Genomic DNA, 17,094 nt, shown 5'->3' with positions numbered 1-17,094 from the left:
AGAGACATTTGCCCTGGTTGCTGACTGTTCCATCATTATCTTTTGCTGAGATTTCTCACTTTCCTTTGGAGCTTGTGACATGGCATCACCGGAGCCGGGTTGAGCCAGCACGGGGCATGAACAGACCAGACTTATAGACAGAGATAGAAATTAATGTTTTCTAGCTTGTGTTGCGTGTGCTCAACCATTAAGCAGCCACACACCTTTTAATAAAAACTAAAGTCCAAGACTCAGACTTGGCATCTTTAAAGATACCAGGCCAACCACAAAGTCAGTGGATGAATGTTGACTAAGAGCAGCTGAGAATCAGTCCCACTTTTTAGAGCATTGGTTCTCTTTCATGTGTTGGTAGGTCATGCTCCAAATACAATTCAGATTAAGTTGTAAGGGATAATGTTTTGCCCTTTTTTTTAGAATTCTGACACACCTTTTCAAAAAAAGTAGGATTTTCTCTTTCCTTCTTCTTCAGTAATACTTACTATAGGATGCTAGATCTATTCCTAATCAGTGAGCAATGTTTACAGTAAATAACATTAGGATGATACACAAATATATATATGTATATATATCTGTATATATAACTTAAAGTCTCCTGATTAAAAATTAAGACCATAGCATCACACAGCAAGGCTGTGCCAGTGTCACTATTCAGAGATCATTACTTCAGCATTTTAAAAGTGAACTTACAAGATGATGAGAAAACAGCTTTTATCTGGGAGAAGTGCTATGATGTCACCGATTTATTCTCCTTCTATTTTCCTTTAGAATAATGGGGACAATGTTGTCCCAAATCAAATAAAGGATCAACAGCAAAGACTGTAACTCAATCGTCCTCACCCCCAATTTTAATTGTTGTGTTTTTCTTTTCAACCACTTCTAGTGGGAAGAAAAAAGCGTATACCAATGGCACTTTCAACCTGAAATGGCATGTGAAGGCGACCCAATACAGTAGTATGTACACAAGCTTCTGGTTCTTAGAAGATCTGACTGAGTCACACAGATGACAATTTACTTAAATACTCTTGAGCTTCTCTTTACATCTGCAGTTCAATGAAATACATTATTTCCAGGCCTATACCCATCACTTCTGACCCAGGCTGCAGTGCTGGAAGGAAGTCCAAGTAAACAGGAAGACTGTTGATTTCTGCTACAGCAGAAAAATAGAAAGACATCAAGGTAAAGAGTAAATATCTCTCACTTTTTTAAAAGAACATTTTATGACTGAAAAGTCTTTATGAACTACTGTATGGCCTTAATGCTGAGTTGAGATTAAATAAGCACACAAGCTTGATTCTCTGCAATGATCAAAGGTTTGTTGAACACTTCTAAGGGAGAGATAAAAGCTGATGGTTTGATTTGGACCTATTTCTGAATTGTTCTAAACCTTTCAAATCAGTTTTACTATACACTGTCTCTGAAATACTGTAAGAAAATGAGAATGAACAAGGAAAGATATTCTGTAATGAAGCTCAAAGGAGATGACACCTAGAAATTCCTCAAGCACAGCCTTCCCAAAAGTATCCAGGGGCACATCTCTAGTGTTGCACTCCAGGAGAGCTAGAAAGGAAGAGTAGGTTAGGCATAACATTCATGCCTTGTCCTTTGTTTTTCAGCAGATACTTCCTTTTTCACTGCTGCTCACAAATTCTGCAGTGGGAGTACATTATGAGCATCCAGATGTGGTCCTGTGTCCAGCAGAAGCACATGTTGGGGCTGGGAACAGATCTGTGCTCCATCAGAGTTCATGGGCAGCAGGGGGTTTGGCCTTCCAGGCAGAAGATCTTGAGAAAGGGAAGGGAAGACCTTATCTTGTAGGCACAAGGGTTCCTGATGAGAATTAGCCATTCCAAAGTCTTATATGGCAGTAACAGGAGGAGTCCTGTCCAAGTGAACAAAATGCTGGATTGTGCCTTCTCATAGAGAGGTGAGCCATGGCAGCACTTCAGACCACTATGAAAGGAATGCTCTCCCAGCCAACCAATTCAATCACTCAAGACATGGAAAGGAGATGAACATGAAATGAATGTGTCATCCTTTATCAGTCTTTCCAAATACAAAGAATAAAACCTGCCCTTCTCTCTCCCTAGCTTCTGAAAGTGGGAAGAGATGAAATATTTCCCGAGTCACCATGGAGGTGAAACCTATAGTTTGTTACAATGCACTGAATCAGATGGATAACTAGATTGACAGGAGACTGAAAGAAAACATCAATACCTGAAAAATCAGCAATTTTCTGGTATGAAGTGTTTTATTTTTAACTTCATGCATAGAAAGGGCAGGAAGCTGATCTGAAAATAGTCATTTTCTCATTTCAAAACATCAGTAACAACATATATTCTAAATGCACTAATGTAACACTTTACATTTTCACCCAACATGGCAGAAATACACAACAAATATTAATAAACTCTTGGCTTGATTCCCCAGCTGCTAAATGCCTGGCATTCTCACTGGCATACAATAAAAGGGTAAAGCCTAAAACTCCTTCTGTCCCCTGGAGGCCCTTGCTGCTCTTTACCTTCCCCTTTGCCCTCAGTTAAATGCCTCAATGCACAGTGGTGGAGGGATGTCCAAACACTCCAGAGGCACAGCTGGAGGCACAGGAGGGTGATGCACCTCTCCTCTACCCTGTGCTAAGGCTTGGCCATCAGGACAGCAAAATTGTGCTTTAACAACCTGCAGCCTTGCCTCCTTCAAGACAGCCACTGACCCCAGGGGCCGAGGACACTGCCTGGGAGCATCAGTCACTCTCACCCTTGTCTGCAGTGCAGTGAGACCTTGTGCCCCAGGCAGCAGCACCAGGACAGAGCTGGGACAGTGCCAGCCTGCGCAAAACTGCTCCCAGAAGTGGGGACATGATGCTTTGGCCCTGGACAATGGCACAGGCACCGGTAGGACAGGGACATTGCCTGAGCCTGCAGAACCAGGGGAACACAATGGGGAGTGGGCTGGGGAGCTGCACTTGTAAATCAGTCCCCTAGAAACCACAGACACCCCCCTCCTCTCCCTGCCCCTCCAGCAAAGCTGAGTTTATCTTACGTAAACCAGACCAGGTTTGGTGCCTGCCCTGAAAAGCCATTTAACTACTGCTGTGGCTGAAGGTCATTGCTAGTAATTGTATCACCACCAAAGATAGATTTGGCTGCCTGCCAGTCACAATTCCTGCCCTCTTTTACCAGAGGAGAGGCACAGCTGCAGCAACTAAACTTTTTTGTTCCTTCTGCAGTGTCTTGGATCTTTTGCATCCAACTCCTGCCTTGCCACCTGTTCCTATCTCCCAGGCAGTGTCATGGGCCCACAGCTGGCAGAAATAAAGGTGTAAGGAACAGCCCAGAAGAGCTGGATCTTCTTGCTCAGCCACAGCCTGGGTGTGCAGCACTGTGGTAAAGAGCAGCACTTAGGGCTTGCACACTGTTTGTAGGCTCCAAGTGTTTTGCAGGAGCAGATAAGAATTGCCATCCTGCCTTTTCTCCAGAAGTGAGGCACAGATTTGAGCATCTGCCCACAAGCAGTGCCACAATTCTTGTTGCAAGTGGAAATAAGCCCCATGCTTTATAACTCCCGTGGATGGGGTGTGGGGAATGTCCCACTCCTGGACTGGCTCGGAGCAGCTCTGAGTGCCCCTGTGGTGGCAGCCAGGCACAGCCCCCAGCGCTGCGGGACAGGCTGTCCCCATCCAGGTCAGCAGCTGGGAACTGAGCTCCAGGTTTGGCCCTCAGTCCATGAGCAACCCTGCCAGCTTGTCTGGGGACACCCCTTATCTGGGGGGCTGAGGCAGCACCCCCCTGCTCCTGCCCGGCAGCCGTGGTCACCCTGCTCAGCTGCACACTCCCCTCCTCCTGTCATGCAAAAGTAGGAGATGGTAAGATCATAATGAACCCAGAACTGGTTAGAGAAGGGCTTTCCTGACCTGTCTGCCTGCTCTTCTCCACAGATCTTATTTGCCAAAAATTATAGAACAGGCCAACTGTTAAAATGTCAGGTGACCTCCTTGTGATCATCCCACAGCCTCCCCTAACAACATCGAAAAGATAATCTATCTTTTACTCATGTCCTCCATAAGATCTACACTTTCTTCCCTCAAAGACTGGTGCCAGGTTTTTCCCAATATAAATCATATTAACTTTAAAATTCAAATATTGAAGTGATTTTTTTCTAAAAAGATTGAAACAATAATTTTCAGCTCTTTTGATTGTTCCCCTTAGTTTTTGTATGAAATTATTTGCCAGATTGGACTTTGATATATGAATAATTATGGTTCTCTCAAAAACACATTTTTTAAAAATAAATTCATTCCACACAGAAAAATCATGTCCAGCTGTACCTGGAATTTTCTTGCCCACAATGCACACTATCCCTCTAGCAGTGATAAGCTTAATTAATATTCTTTTCTACCGCCATCCACTCCTCACCTCCCAAATGCCCCCTGTCAAAAAACATGCTGTAGATGTAAAGAAAATGCTACAGCCCCATAACACTGCATGGTGCAGGAGAATCTTCCTTTGGGGCAGAATTGACTAAGCTCCTTCTAAAGAGAGATGAAAATCATGATTTCAAAGTTATTTAGAGTCACATTTGCTTCAAAAGAAGACACTCAATGGTGGCTTTCTTAGCTCAAGAGCTGGTCTGAGGTACATTTGCAGAATGTAAACTCTGTGCACTTGATGTGTAAACTTGATGCAACCACACAGCTATGGAAGCACAGTTTAGGGGTAGATTAGGACCCATCTCATGTTTCTCAAAAGTATTGCCTTTTCCAAGCTATGGGGGGAGCTCTGTGCTGGCAACACGAGTTCACTTTCTCTGTGGTACCACTTGCATGCCCCCGTTCAGTGGTCATTTCTCCACCCCTCTGGTTTCTGAGTCTGCCCCTGCAGGTGCTGCCCTGCCCAGCCAGTCTTCCCACCACGGACAGAAAACTGGGCAGAGCAGCACACAAATGTGATGGAGGGAGAGCCAGAGGCAAGCCATGATTTCACACAATACAGTCTGAATTGTTCAGTCTCTGGAACAGCCCAAGGTAGCCAGTACCAAAGTAGATACCATTGTGGGCTGAAGGAGGTAATGTACAATTTACTGCATCAGTAAAGATAATTTTCTCTAACTGACCTTTTTTAGGTTATCCAAAAGAAGTCAAAAGTAGAAGGATCACATGCATATGTTTACTAACATGCTTTAAGGCCATTATGCAGACACGCTTGTATTTAAATACATCCTCTCCCACAGTAAACATGTGTTTTTATAATAAGGCCAGGAAGAACAATTACATCATCCAGCCTGACTTCCTTTATAACACAAACCTTTTTCAGTCAGACATTCCTGTGATTAAATAAGATTGTGTTTAATTAAAATACATCTAGGAATCTGTCCGTTCTTGAAGTCTTCAAGGCATGCAGGATCTACCATCTCCTGGTAGTTTGCCCTGATTTGTGCTAAAATATTAATTGCCTTGCCTACACAGAAGAGTTTTGAAAAACACTAGAGTTTGTTCACCTCAGGGACTGCCAATAAACTTGCATGTCCTGCCATAGCAAGAGACAGAGCAGCACACTGAGCCAGAGCCCTCACACTGTTTAGTGGCCAGACCAGATCAGCAGCAAGATTTGCCTGACAGCAGATGGTGTTGCCCAAGTCACATATTCCAGCAGTCATGCAGGAGGACTGTCCCCAGTGAGGCAGCAGGTGACAGGGAATCAGTTATCAGTCTTTCTGAGCTCCTCTTCCTCGCCCCCATGGTAGTGCCACAACCTCCCCGCATCTCAGCAAAGCTGGTGCATTTTTTACCTGGGAGGTCAGTCAGTATTTCTAAAGTGCACCAATACACATGGCTCCAAATGCATGCTAAAAATGTCACTGAGACGTCCATTCCAGCCCCATATCTTGGACTCAGCTAGTGAAGAAGGGAGGCTGTAGCTGGAGGAAGATTGTATCTAATTGTATCTAATTGTATCTAATCTGCTGCCAAAGCTACACAGCATACACGGTTACCTGGAGCTGCCTGGCTACACAGCACAAAGCATAAAGCTGGAGAGATGAAACACAGCTGGTCCACTGTGGGCAAGCACCCTGTCACACTGATCTCAGATGGCAAACAACGCTTTGGCATTGAAGATCTAGCAATCTGTCCTTCTGTCATACCTCATTAGTGATAAAACCTCAGCAAGGCCACGGAGGAGCGTTTCTGAACATGAAAGACATTGTTGGCTGCAGAATGGTTGTGGGAGGAAAAAACAGCTCTGGATCAAAACCACAAAACAGGAAAGCAGGTGTGCATAGAGAGCACAGCTCCTTTAGCAGTGTCTCTGTCATAGGGATGGGGACCACTGAAATTCTGCACCAGCTGGTTCCACCAACCAGGCTACCTGAGACTTACATGATGAGCCGCGAGTGTCTGCTTAACACACAGGCCAAAACAACATGCATGTCCTCTCTGTTTAGGAATGCAGACATTGTCCTACTCCTCCAAGGTCAGTGTAAACATCAGGACACTGGAAGGCAATGGTGATTTTTATGATGGAATTCTCTAGGTCCTGGTAGCTGAGGACCAGCCCAAACACTAACCCAAATCTGCTGATCCCACCAGCGGCACCACCACAGAAGTTTCCTGCAGCACACACACTTCTCATTTCCAGTCAAAACACCCAAAACACCCATTTTCTGTAACAGAGCCTAGTGGTGTCTCCTGGTGAATACACACTTGCACTCCTGGCCACAACAGCAACAGGATTTTGTATCAGACTGAACCATGTGATGGTCCCAAAATGCCAGATCAGCAGGGTTCAACCACACCAACCACATTTACCCCAGATGGGTGTAAATGCTCATGCAGATCAACTGTGTCCTCCAAGTGCTCCCCAGGGCCAGGGCAGTTCCAGACTGGGAGGAAGATGCTTTATTTTATATTTGCTCAAGGGTCTCGTCCCAACAGGTATCAGACACCTGATGCAAGTGCACAAGCTTCCACTTTGCTCTCTCCAGACTTGATGCTTAAATTTCTTTGTGTTCTCACCTCATGGAAAGCACAAGATATTGAATGAATTTTACAGGTAGCCAGTGCAGCTGCTCCAGGAGGAATTTGGTCCGACACAATTAAGATAAACACTTTCAACATTTTTTTTTCTAACAGGTTAAAATACTCCTGCTACAGCAGCCTGAGAAGAGGCTGCAACAGTAGGTGGGAGAATCCAGTAGCTGAGACAGCTACTTTTGGTGTGTAAGCTGAACAAAAGGGGGAAAAAACTATCTAAATAATGAGAAAAAGTGCACTAGGTCAGTATAGCTCATCCTAACTAAGTGTAATTAGCAGAAGGAAGAAAAAAATAGCTCACCAATATTGTTTCACAATGTATTTCAAGCGTTTGGGGACATTTCATTTTGCAGAAGAGTTTCAACCCATATAAACACGCCAAATAAAATCTTCAGTATCCTTACCTACTTGTACCAGCAACATGAGTCACATGCTGCTCTCATAAATTTATATTATAAACCCACTTAAATCTATGCATAGAAAGTGATATACATCATACCCAAAAAAATGGTTATTCTGGGCTACTTGGCAGTTCAGGGAGTGGTAGGTTTTTAACCTTAAAGATGTGTTTTGTAGAAAATATTTGATGTACTTATTCTCCTAGTAATGTCTTAAGTTATTCAAAGAGATTCAACTGCAATAAATTTTTTTCAATGGATAGTCTCACTTAAAATTTCTTCATTTCACATGTAAAGCTTTGTTTAAATGAAGTAGAGCTATTCCTACTTAAAATTTTTAATCATGAAAATTCTTCTTTTCATGTTAGGTTCAGCAAATGATTTTTTCTTTAGAGCTAGGGAAGGTTTTTAGACAAATTTTGTCAATGGCCAAAGATGTGTTTGTAGAGAATTTGGGGGAAAATTATTGGGAAATTTAGTTAGATCTCAATAATTACTTTGACAAAAAACAGTAACACTTTGGAAATGCTGAAAGCCCGGATTAGGCAATGCCCAGAAAATGCAGCTTTCAATTGCAGAACGTTTTAGTTTAGAAATTTCAAAATATTAATCAAAGTGCTTCATTTGACCTTAAGCCAAAATTGTTCCTTTTTGCAGCTTACATTGTATTGCTCGGAAAGCTGACAATTTTTACTTTCTATGATCAACTTAAGATGACAGTTTTTCTTTTGTCCAGTTTTCTGAGCTAAACAGAAAGTCAGTTGCTTATGTATAAGATTTTTCACTCAGAATTTTCTGAAAAAAAAAAAGAAATTATGTGTCTGGAAGGTATTTCTGGCATTGCAGTGGGACAGTATGACTGAATACACTGAATACCAAAGGCATCTCTAAGCATCTGAGTGTGCACATACCAGAACTGCTCTTCCTTACACTGAAAACAGATTCCTAATGATCTGCCAAATCAGGGCATTTGATTCAATGGAAAAACTGTCACCCCAAAAAGTTTTGATCAGTGCTTCTCTTAGTGACAATGTGCTGTTCATGAACGGGGAAGTATTGAACTAAATGCAACTCTCAGAGCACCCCTCTTAGGCACCCATGCATCTACAGAGTGGTTGCAGTAAAGAGATTTCCAGTCAAGCCTTTGAAGAGAAACACCTGGTGCTGCTCCCAGCTGAAGTACTCACCAATAATTCCTTGGGAAATATCTTACTACTTTTTCATTAAAAAAAAGACTAAACAGAAAGCACAAGGCCACACAAAATTGACTTCTCTGTGTTGGTATAACAACCCTCCCGCTTCCATAATGCACGTGAGCCTTAATGGCAAGCAGCAGCCATGCACAGCAGTGAAGAGATTTCATCCGGATCATTGGGAAAGTACACAGTCCTAGCAGAGCCCAGGAGGTCTGGCTTAGTGACAGTGAATACTACAGATACCTCTTCCTGTATTTGAGTGTCCGTTCGTTTGGATGTGGGTCGTGTCTTTGTGTTCTGGGTGGGAATTGTGTGCTGGTATGGCAACACCAGGAGCAAGGTGTTTCTTGACTGCTGGAGCTCCTCAGGCCTGGTAGCCAAAAGCTGATGCTCTCTCTCTGAGCAGCTCCTGGCACAAATGACAACTCCAGCTCCCTGCAAATGAAGAAATCCTTCTTATAGGAATGACATGAAATCCAGGCACTCAGAGTTTATGTCAAGATTGGCTTGAATAGTATATCAGATATTCCTAATATTGGAATTGCATGTACTTTTGTGAAGCAGACTCTGCTGCCCTTGCTTTTGTGTCCATAGGCCTTCTACATGAGCTGCAATGCTGCGAGGGTGTGCACTGCAATGAGGTGTTTTATATTTTCACACTTCCAATAAACCACTTCCCAGTGGAACAGAAACATTTAGATAATTATTTGCTGCATTTCAAGATTTCCCCCTCCTGATTTAGCTTCCTTTTTACCAAAGTTACAAACATTAGCTCCTGAATGCACGATTAATTTGTAACTATTCTTGTCCTCCTCCTCATGTAAACCGCAGTCACTTGCACTCACAAGCCTCCAATTCTACTGCTCTCTGAGGATTTTTGTCAGAGAACCTCTAGTGGTAAGAGACTGTTTCCTCTGCTCCACAGCCAAGTGACAAACTCCAACCAGTCATAGTATGGTCTGATTGAACCCCCTGCAGTGGCTCATAACTACATACCAAATGTAGTACAGACCACAAAACCCTCACGCTGCCTAAACAAAAACATATCACAGAGCAAGGAAGGTAATTCCCTTTAATCCAGTCTCCTGCCAACAGGCTCTCAGATGTTCCAGAGAGGACCTCCCTGTCTGAGACTTTCTCTCCAGGACTTTGACTTCTTAAGAAGTTCAAAGTCACATTTTACAGGCGCTCAATTAAGCTGACTAAATTGAGGTGACAAGTGACATGTGGGACATCCAGAAGTACCCATGACCCACAAAAGAGCCATGTTCTGGAAGAGGAGGAGACCAGGCAAGACTGAACAGGATACCACAGATCACACTAGTGTTTCATATCTATTAATTTTGTTTCTTTCCAGTGCTATCTCCCCTTGTTTCACTACTGTTTCCTTAACCCTACATGGTTCAAAACACCTTTCTGAAATTTTTCCCTTCTCCACAAAGACTTTATTGTGATTTTCAAAGCAGACTTCAGTCATATGTTACCTTCTGGGGGCTCAAAGACTGGTGGATTCAAGCAATACATGTGATAGCCACGGTCACAGTCATCACAGAAGAGCAGCTGGTCCTGAGGCAGGTTTGTTGGAGAGACAAGTAGGGAAACAGAGAGAGAAGGAGAGGAGAAGAGAGAAAATTATTTAAATTAGTCTCTTGCCAAGATGAAAACTTAACTAGGGTAACCAGCAATGTTCAGCTGGGAAAGCAGAGCTGCAACAAGAGAGACTAAGAGACTGCTGGGAATGTAAAGGCTACAAGCATCACATTTGTTCATCCATGATTAGCCACCATATTCCTGAGAGGCTGCAGAAAGCCTCTCTCAGAACAAGACAGCTCAGTTTCCAAGTAGAAAATCACTATGAGAAGTGGGGGAGTTGCAGTCCTAGATGGCCTCATAATGCAGGAGTAAAAGCTGTTATGCTGGGGATATGGCTTTCTGATAAGAGGACAGGCTTTGCTGGGCTCTGGTGTCACCATGTGCTGATCTCATTCCTTCAGAGGAAACCTTTGACTTAGACAGTTTTCCAAAACTCAGCTGAGTAAATTCTTTTTGTGAAACAGATGGAAATTACATGACCCCACCATGTGGTCAGCAGCTCTTTCATATATTTGGGGTGAAAAAAGCTGCTCTGAAGTATCCTGTGATTCCTAAGCTCCCCTGGTTCAGATTTTTTTATGCTTAAGCAAAACCAAAATCTCAGGCTTCAAATTTATTCTGCTGTAGGGAATATAGTGTTAGCTAATCACCTCCAAAGTTCTCCAGCCACTGTCAATTTTCCAAGGTTCTCACAGGCCGCCAAGGACCCTTAGCATCAGATTTTAACTGCAAACCCCACAGGGAGGACATTGCTCAGCTGCAGGCTCTGGAAATCACTGGTGTTGGTGATTAGGTGAGGCTTAGCCATCCCACTTGAAATAGTTTCATGTTTCCCAAGTCTTGTAATTAAGCTTAAAAAAATCATACCAAGAAAGTAAAGAAAATCAGGGACAGAAGGAGCATACTTGCCTCTCTGGGGTTATCATGTATTCACATCTGCTTCTGACTATCATGCTGAAAGCTCCCTGCAACAGGAATTCATGGCCCCCAGCTAATTTCTATTGAATAAGTACACAAACCACAAGTATCAGCATCTTAAGTGGCCCTATATAATACCCGTGGTAATTTCAGCAGAGACCAGTGGCTGAACGGGGACACTGGGGAGAATCTCTGCACTCAGGGGTGGCTCTTCCTTGGAGATGCATGCAAGCAGCAGTGAAACAAGGACCAGTGCCACATGCTTCTCAAGGGTGGGCACAGCAGCAGCTTGCAGTGATGCTTATTTGCATGAAAAGGTAAATGGAACTCACGTCGTTCTCTGAGGTCCCACAAAGGCTGCAGGATTTGCACTCAATGCATTGCCACTGATAGGTTTTTACAGCCTCAGTCATGTTTGTGGTGAACTGCAGGCAGGTCGGGTGTCCTGAGGAAGATCGGAAACAACGGTCATTGTTAAGGCTCACTTATTGCTTGTTAATTAACCAGTATTAAATTTGGGAACAAAACACACATGGACATAGACTGATCACAACATGGGCTGCAACTAACAGATACCAAAGAGGAAAGCAGGCATTAACCCTTTCGCTGCCGGGCACAAGAGAAAATCAGAGTCATTTCCACCCCATTGGCAAAGCAGTTTTATTCAGAGCTCTTAAAAATGGTTTGGCTTTGAGATGGTTTTTGTGGGGATTTTTTTTTTTACAGGAAACAAGAAAAAGTGTGAAATCAGAAACAAACCCAATTTCAGAGAGAGACCATCCGTCTTAATAGAAATTGGACTACAGTTTCAATTAGCGCTGTTTCGACCGGAACGAAGGACCTGGTGGAAATGAGGTTACTCTCCATTTCACAGCTTCCTTTCCTGGTGTCCAAATGGGTGGAGCAATTCTGTAAACTTTGCTTAAATGGAAGCAGTAGCGTACAGAGAAGACGCAAGACGGGATGGAAGGATATAGCTTTTAATTTTTTTTTTAAGAGCTCTGCCACTAAAGTTGGTTGGCACAGAAGAAACCAAATTGCACAGCTAACCTTCCAGGATCAAAACAGGAAACCGAAAGGAAAAAAAATCCCAAGCCAATTCCCACAATGAACTAAATGAAAGGAATAAAGAAGGGAAAGCTAGCAGAACAGTCACATCTAATTGGGAAGGACAAATTGCCAGAGTTACAACCCCCGCCCCTACATGCGTGTCGACTTCAGCTTTGCAAAACAGCGGTATCACAGTAGCAGGGTCAGCAATGGGCTTTCTGGAGGGGAAAATACAAACAAACAAACAAACAAACCAAAGGTAGGATCAGTGTTCCTTCTGCAAAACAAAACAAGACAAATACACCGCTGAAATAAAGTACCGTACTCCCAAACCACCCTTACCTGGCTGAGACATTGTCTAAGTCTCCTGCAATAAGCTCCTGCCTGCCTTCTTGGAAAGCCCCATATTTAGAGAATCCTTCTCTGACACACTTAAACAGTAACACTGTGCATAGTCAGGGCAGGGAGAGTCAATTGCTCATCTGGAGAAAGACTAGGAACACAGGTGTGCACATCTAGCACTGCTGCCTGCCTCTTCTAGAAACTGGCACCATAAGTCGTGGGGGTTTTCACCTCTACCCAGTCTGCTGTTCTTAGACTACAACCAATGGATTGGAAAAAATCTTTTTCACTTCCACCAGCCTAAGTGCCTTTTTAAGAGTGGAGAAAGAATAAGAAAAAAAAGGCATGTCTATGGTAGATGTGGGCACAGATGTGTCATCTTCATTACCAGACCTATCAGTAATATTTTGCTGCATCGTCACAGTGCACCACCCTACAAAAAGTTTCTGTATTTTCCAGTTAGTGAAGCAAACAGTTGCTGAGAATTGCTGGACAAGGAAGTAATGCTGTAGGGGATATATTTCTTTAATGTGTCCATGATACCACCAAATGCTGTAATAAGAATTTTTGTTCTCCAGTTATATTTGCATGGTTGTGATACAACAACTAAACCTGTCCAGCAAAGAAATTTATATGCATAATTATTAAAGAAATTGAATAGATAATAAAGGAGATATTTAGAGAAGGAGGGATCAATGAAATTGCTCATATCACTCTTAAACCTTTGAATAAAGAAACATCTTGACAATACTGATGAGTTCAGATGGGCTAAGAAGATCACAGGGTTTTGGAGCCCTTGAAATGTCGGCACGAAACAAGTGACAGTTTTTACTGAGATTTACAGTGGACCAACTATAGTTCTGGGGGCCTTGAGACGGCAACTAAGCAAAAGGAGAGGAGACAAGATACCTTTCCTTGATGAGAGGACCACATATACTTTCTGATACTGTCAAACTAGCAGAACCTGACATGACATTGAAATGTTTCTCCGGATCTGATTTACATTGAATCTGAACTTTATTCCAACACCAGTAAATAGAACAAATGTGCCATGCTACACATCAGGGAGGAATTCATCCCAACAGCAGAGAGTTGCTTTCAGAAATGTTGTACAGTGCTGGAATGTATCACAGGAAACAACTCATACAGGGAGGTGAATTAATCAGGGACTTAAATAGCTTCAGTCACATTTCAAAAGAAACAGAAAGAATGGAATCAAACTTACAGGAATAAATCCCAGCTAAATGCATGCACATCTTCACATGCTCCCTTGCCTGTGCACACGCATTGCTCGTTGCAGAGAGTCCAGCTGAGGACCCTCCCTTTCTAACACAACATGAGGGTCAGGTCCTGTTCACTACTTTATCTCTGTCCCTTTATAGCCATTCCTGCTCTCTTCCAGTCATCAGTCTTGCCTTTTTTGTTCCTCATTTGCCTCAAAAACACCTGCTGGTCTCCTGTGTGGCATCTCACATCAGTGGTGCTTCATCCTTGAAGTGATACATCCTACCTATATTGCAGAGCACTTCTTAAGAACCACACCTACCACAAGCCCACTCCTGTGAGCTGAGTATTCCTTAGAAAAATTAAGAATAGAGAGAGGGCCACAGTGGTTTCTTTCTAGTAGCAAAGCAGAAGTATTTTGCAAGAACATATCAATTCATTCACTCAATTGGGCTCTCTCTCCAAGTACTGTGACTTCAAGAGTACAGTCTGCATAGCTGCAAGTTGCTCTCTGCTAGCCCAGGGCTTATACCATGTGTAAGGCAAAAAGAATGTCTTTCTTCAGCCTCTAAGTCAGATGCTCTTTCACATTAGGCAACATTCCTTGTGGTACCACGACCCCAACTTAATGTCATTGGAAAGACTATTTTTACTTATGCTATTAGCATGGCACTGTAGTGCCATGAGGCAACTGAAGTATATGGAAAACAGACCACTAGGTACTCAAAATATTAAAATTATTTTTCCTTTCCTCCCTGGTTTCTCTTTCACAATCTCTTTCTCTTTCTTTTCCTGCTACTTTTGTTCAAAACTAGTGTTTTACATGCTATGAGAAAATTCACACATCCAAGAATTCCTGAGGCAGTGTTAGTGAACACCATCCCTGCTCCATATCACAGAACTTCTTAGCATTCCTTCTGTGTCAGAATACCTGAACACAAAGTCCTGTAGCTGCATGTGGCAAGCTACTATAGGTAGATTCAAATTCCCTTTCTTTTTTCCTTGAAAATAAAAAGGCTAGTTCAGGCCACAATTTTCTTTTACACACAAGGCAGTCCAAAATGTGATTCAAGTTACGGACACTGCGGTAGCACACGAGCCAGACAGCTGAAAGTCTTCTTGCTGTGTGTTTAAGATGGAAAAGCAGCCTTATTTCACCTAATTGTGTGATGAACAGCGTTTGCTGTGGCCAAGGTGTGCAGCAGAGTCTGCAGCTGAAACCCAGTTAATAATTCAGGTGGTGGCTCCACCCTGGCAAACCTGGATCACTCTCACAAGTCTGTATCAGCTCTGCAGATCTAATAGGGGGAGGAAGTAACACATTTATGGTGTCACTGAAGTCAATAGACAGACCTCTAAAATACACCCTGGGTGCAGTTCTGTTGAAGGAGAAGGCAATATGTTAACATTGACAGTTTCTAATCTACCATAACTATTGTCTACCTAAACTTTTGCTATGCTGCAATAGCTATAAACAACAGACAGAGACAATAAAACTTGCAGTGAGGTTTTCAACAGCTCATCCCTTTGTCTTAATATTTTAAAGTGTAGATCAGGTTTGAAAGCTCCCTCGTCTTTGTCAAAACTCTCCTCTGGATCTGAACTTGGAGACTGAGATCATATTTTATAGTGACATCAGTGTTTCACATGCCACTGGCTTTAATTGTACATTATGTCTACCAGACATCTGGTCAGAGGAGCGGGGAGGTGAGCACATTCAGAGACCATTTCTTGTATCCTGCACCTGCTACAACTGCAGGCTGATGCGAAGGATAATTTTAACATAAATACCCTAAAAATATCCAAAAATCTCTTCTGCTTACACTGGATGTATAACACTAAAGACCAAAACTGACATTAAAGGGCAGGAGCAATCTGCTGCTTCCAGTCTCTCTGTGACCAGTGAAGGCCTTAGAATGGCTCATTAGTGCTTTTTCAATAATGGATTCTGCATTGCAAGATTAATTGCAGCCATGTGCTCTGTCACACCCGCCACAGACTATTTAAGTTAACAATCCAATCAATAACCTTTTTCAAACAAAGGCAGAGATTATCTTGAGGGGAAAAAATAAGCAAATTCTCTTTTTTTAAAACAAATATGAAATTATTTATACAGAATAAAAGGAATTTTTACCCAGTTTCCAATTCTTTCCATTATCTTCACAGTGTAGTGGTGGGCTTTTTAATCAATAGCAGGATGAAAACTCACAGGCCTCCTGGCTGTATTGCATCAGATTTATTCCATAAACTTTCAAGTCTTTAAACAACTATAAATACATATTACAGATATAATGGCCTATGTCACAGGAGCCCCATCCAAATAATGGAAGTTTACATGCAAAGAAAATGCATAATTTCCTCCTGCTAAGATTGAATAAGGTTTCTTGTGGCCACTGCCATCATTAGACAGAATTATTACCATTACCTGTACAAAAGAAGGGAAAGTTGTAATTCTAAAAAGTGATTTAGTTTTATGGTTATGATTTAAAAAGATACCCTTCATTTGTCTGTCTAAGCAGGCTTGCTTACAGACCTACAGTGTCAGCAACAGTCGGATTAGAAAAGGCCCTTAAAAACTCAGACTATCCAAGCACACTGAAGAACTTGGCTCTGCCAGAATCCCAGGGCTCAAGAAGCTGCAACTCTCAGAAAAAGACCAAACATTCCTAAGGGATGAGGCTGGGGAGCTCTTTCCTGGCCCTTCCCATCTTGCACTGAGAAGGTGTTACAGGGTAGAGACATATGCCTGCCTGCTCAGTGGAGGTACTGATGAACAGAAGCCTCAAAAGTGTTCCTGGGGTGAGGATCCAAGGCACCACCTGCCACACTATCTCTGTGACATGGAGAAGTGGGAGTATTTCATTATAGAAAAATAAAACAGCTTTCTAGGCAGCCAGGACAGGGGTAGATGTTGGAGGCTGCAAATGAAGAGTTCTTGTCTCACCCCCTTCAGTACAGGGCCCTACTGAATCCAGCTTCTTAAGAAAAACATAGAAACAAACAAAAGAAAGTCTCATAGGCACCACATTGGGGTTTATTATTATCAGACAGGACAGGAAATATCACCACTGTGAATTTCTGTGTCCTGGCTGAAGTGAGAAAACCTAGCTGTTTCTCCCAGTGTGTTCCAGCACTGCCAACTCTGCTAAAGAAGTGAGTCCAAAAGGACTCAGTGGTTTCACTGCATAGTCTGGTCAGTCTGATTTGGTCAGAGACCAACTCTCCTCTATTCTAATATGTCACAATGTGCCAGTAATTGTGGAAGAATTAATGCCTTTAATAATTGATGGATCTCAGAAACCACTCAGCTGTAGAAGAGCTTATAGTTCCTATTATTTCATTTTCT

At 42.6% G+C, this 17,094-nt stretch overlaps 1 protein-coding gene across 4 annotated transcripts in view; it reads right to left on the bottom strand.

Annotated features, from left to right (window-relative positions):
• Positions 1 to 8,689: 8,689 nt before the first annotated feature.
• Positions 8,690 to 17,094, bottom strand: part of DPF3 (double PHD fingers 3) — a 154,592-nt gene continuing 146,187 nt past the window's right edge. For 3 of the 4 annotated variants that reach the window (XM_059849621.1, XM_059849622.1, XM_059849623.1), the window contains 3 exons: positions 11,465 to 11,577; positions 10,106 to 10,187; positions 8,690 to 9,056 (listed from right to left, as the gene is read on the bottom strand). In XM_059849621.1, the coding sequence (XP_059705604.1) occupies positions 8,986 to 9,056; positions 10,106 to 10,187; positions 11,465 to 11,577 (266 nt within the window). In that variant the 3' untranslated portion in view covers positions 8,690 to 8,985. Of the gene's footprint in view, positions 9,057 to 10,105; positions 10,188 to 11,464; positions 11,578 to 12,350; positions 12,401 to 17,094 lie in introns of those variants that run through there. The other variant, XM_059849625.1, reaches the window with a different exon arrangement.

This window comes from Haemorhous mexicanus, chromosome 6, assembly GCF_027477595.1.
Source record: "Haemorhous mexicanus isolate bHaeMex1 chromosome 6, bHaeMex1.pri, whole genome shotgun sequence".
Classification (NCBI taxonomy): Eukaryota; Metazoa; Chordata; class Aves; order Passeriformes; family Fringillidae; genus Haemorhous; species Haemorhous mexicanus.
The sequence above is the reverse complement of the archived record's forward strand: the minus strand, read 5'-3'. Positions and strand labels throughout refer to the sequence as shown.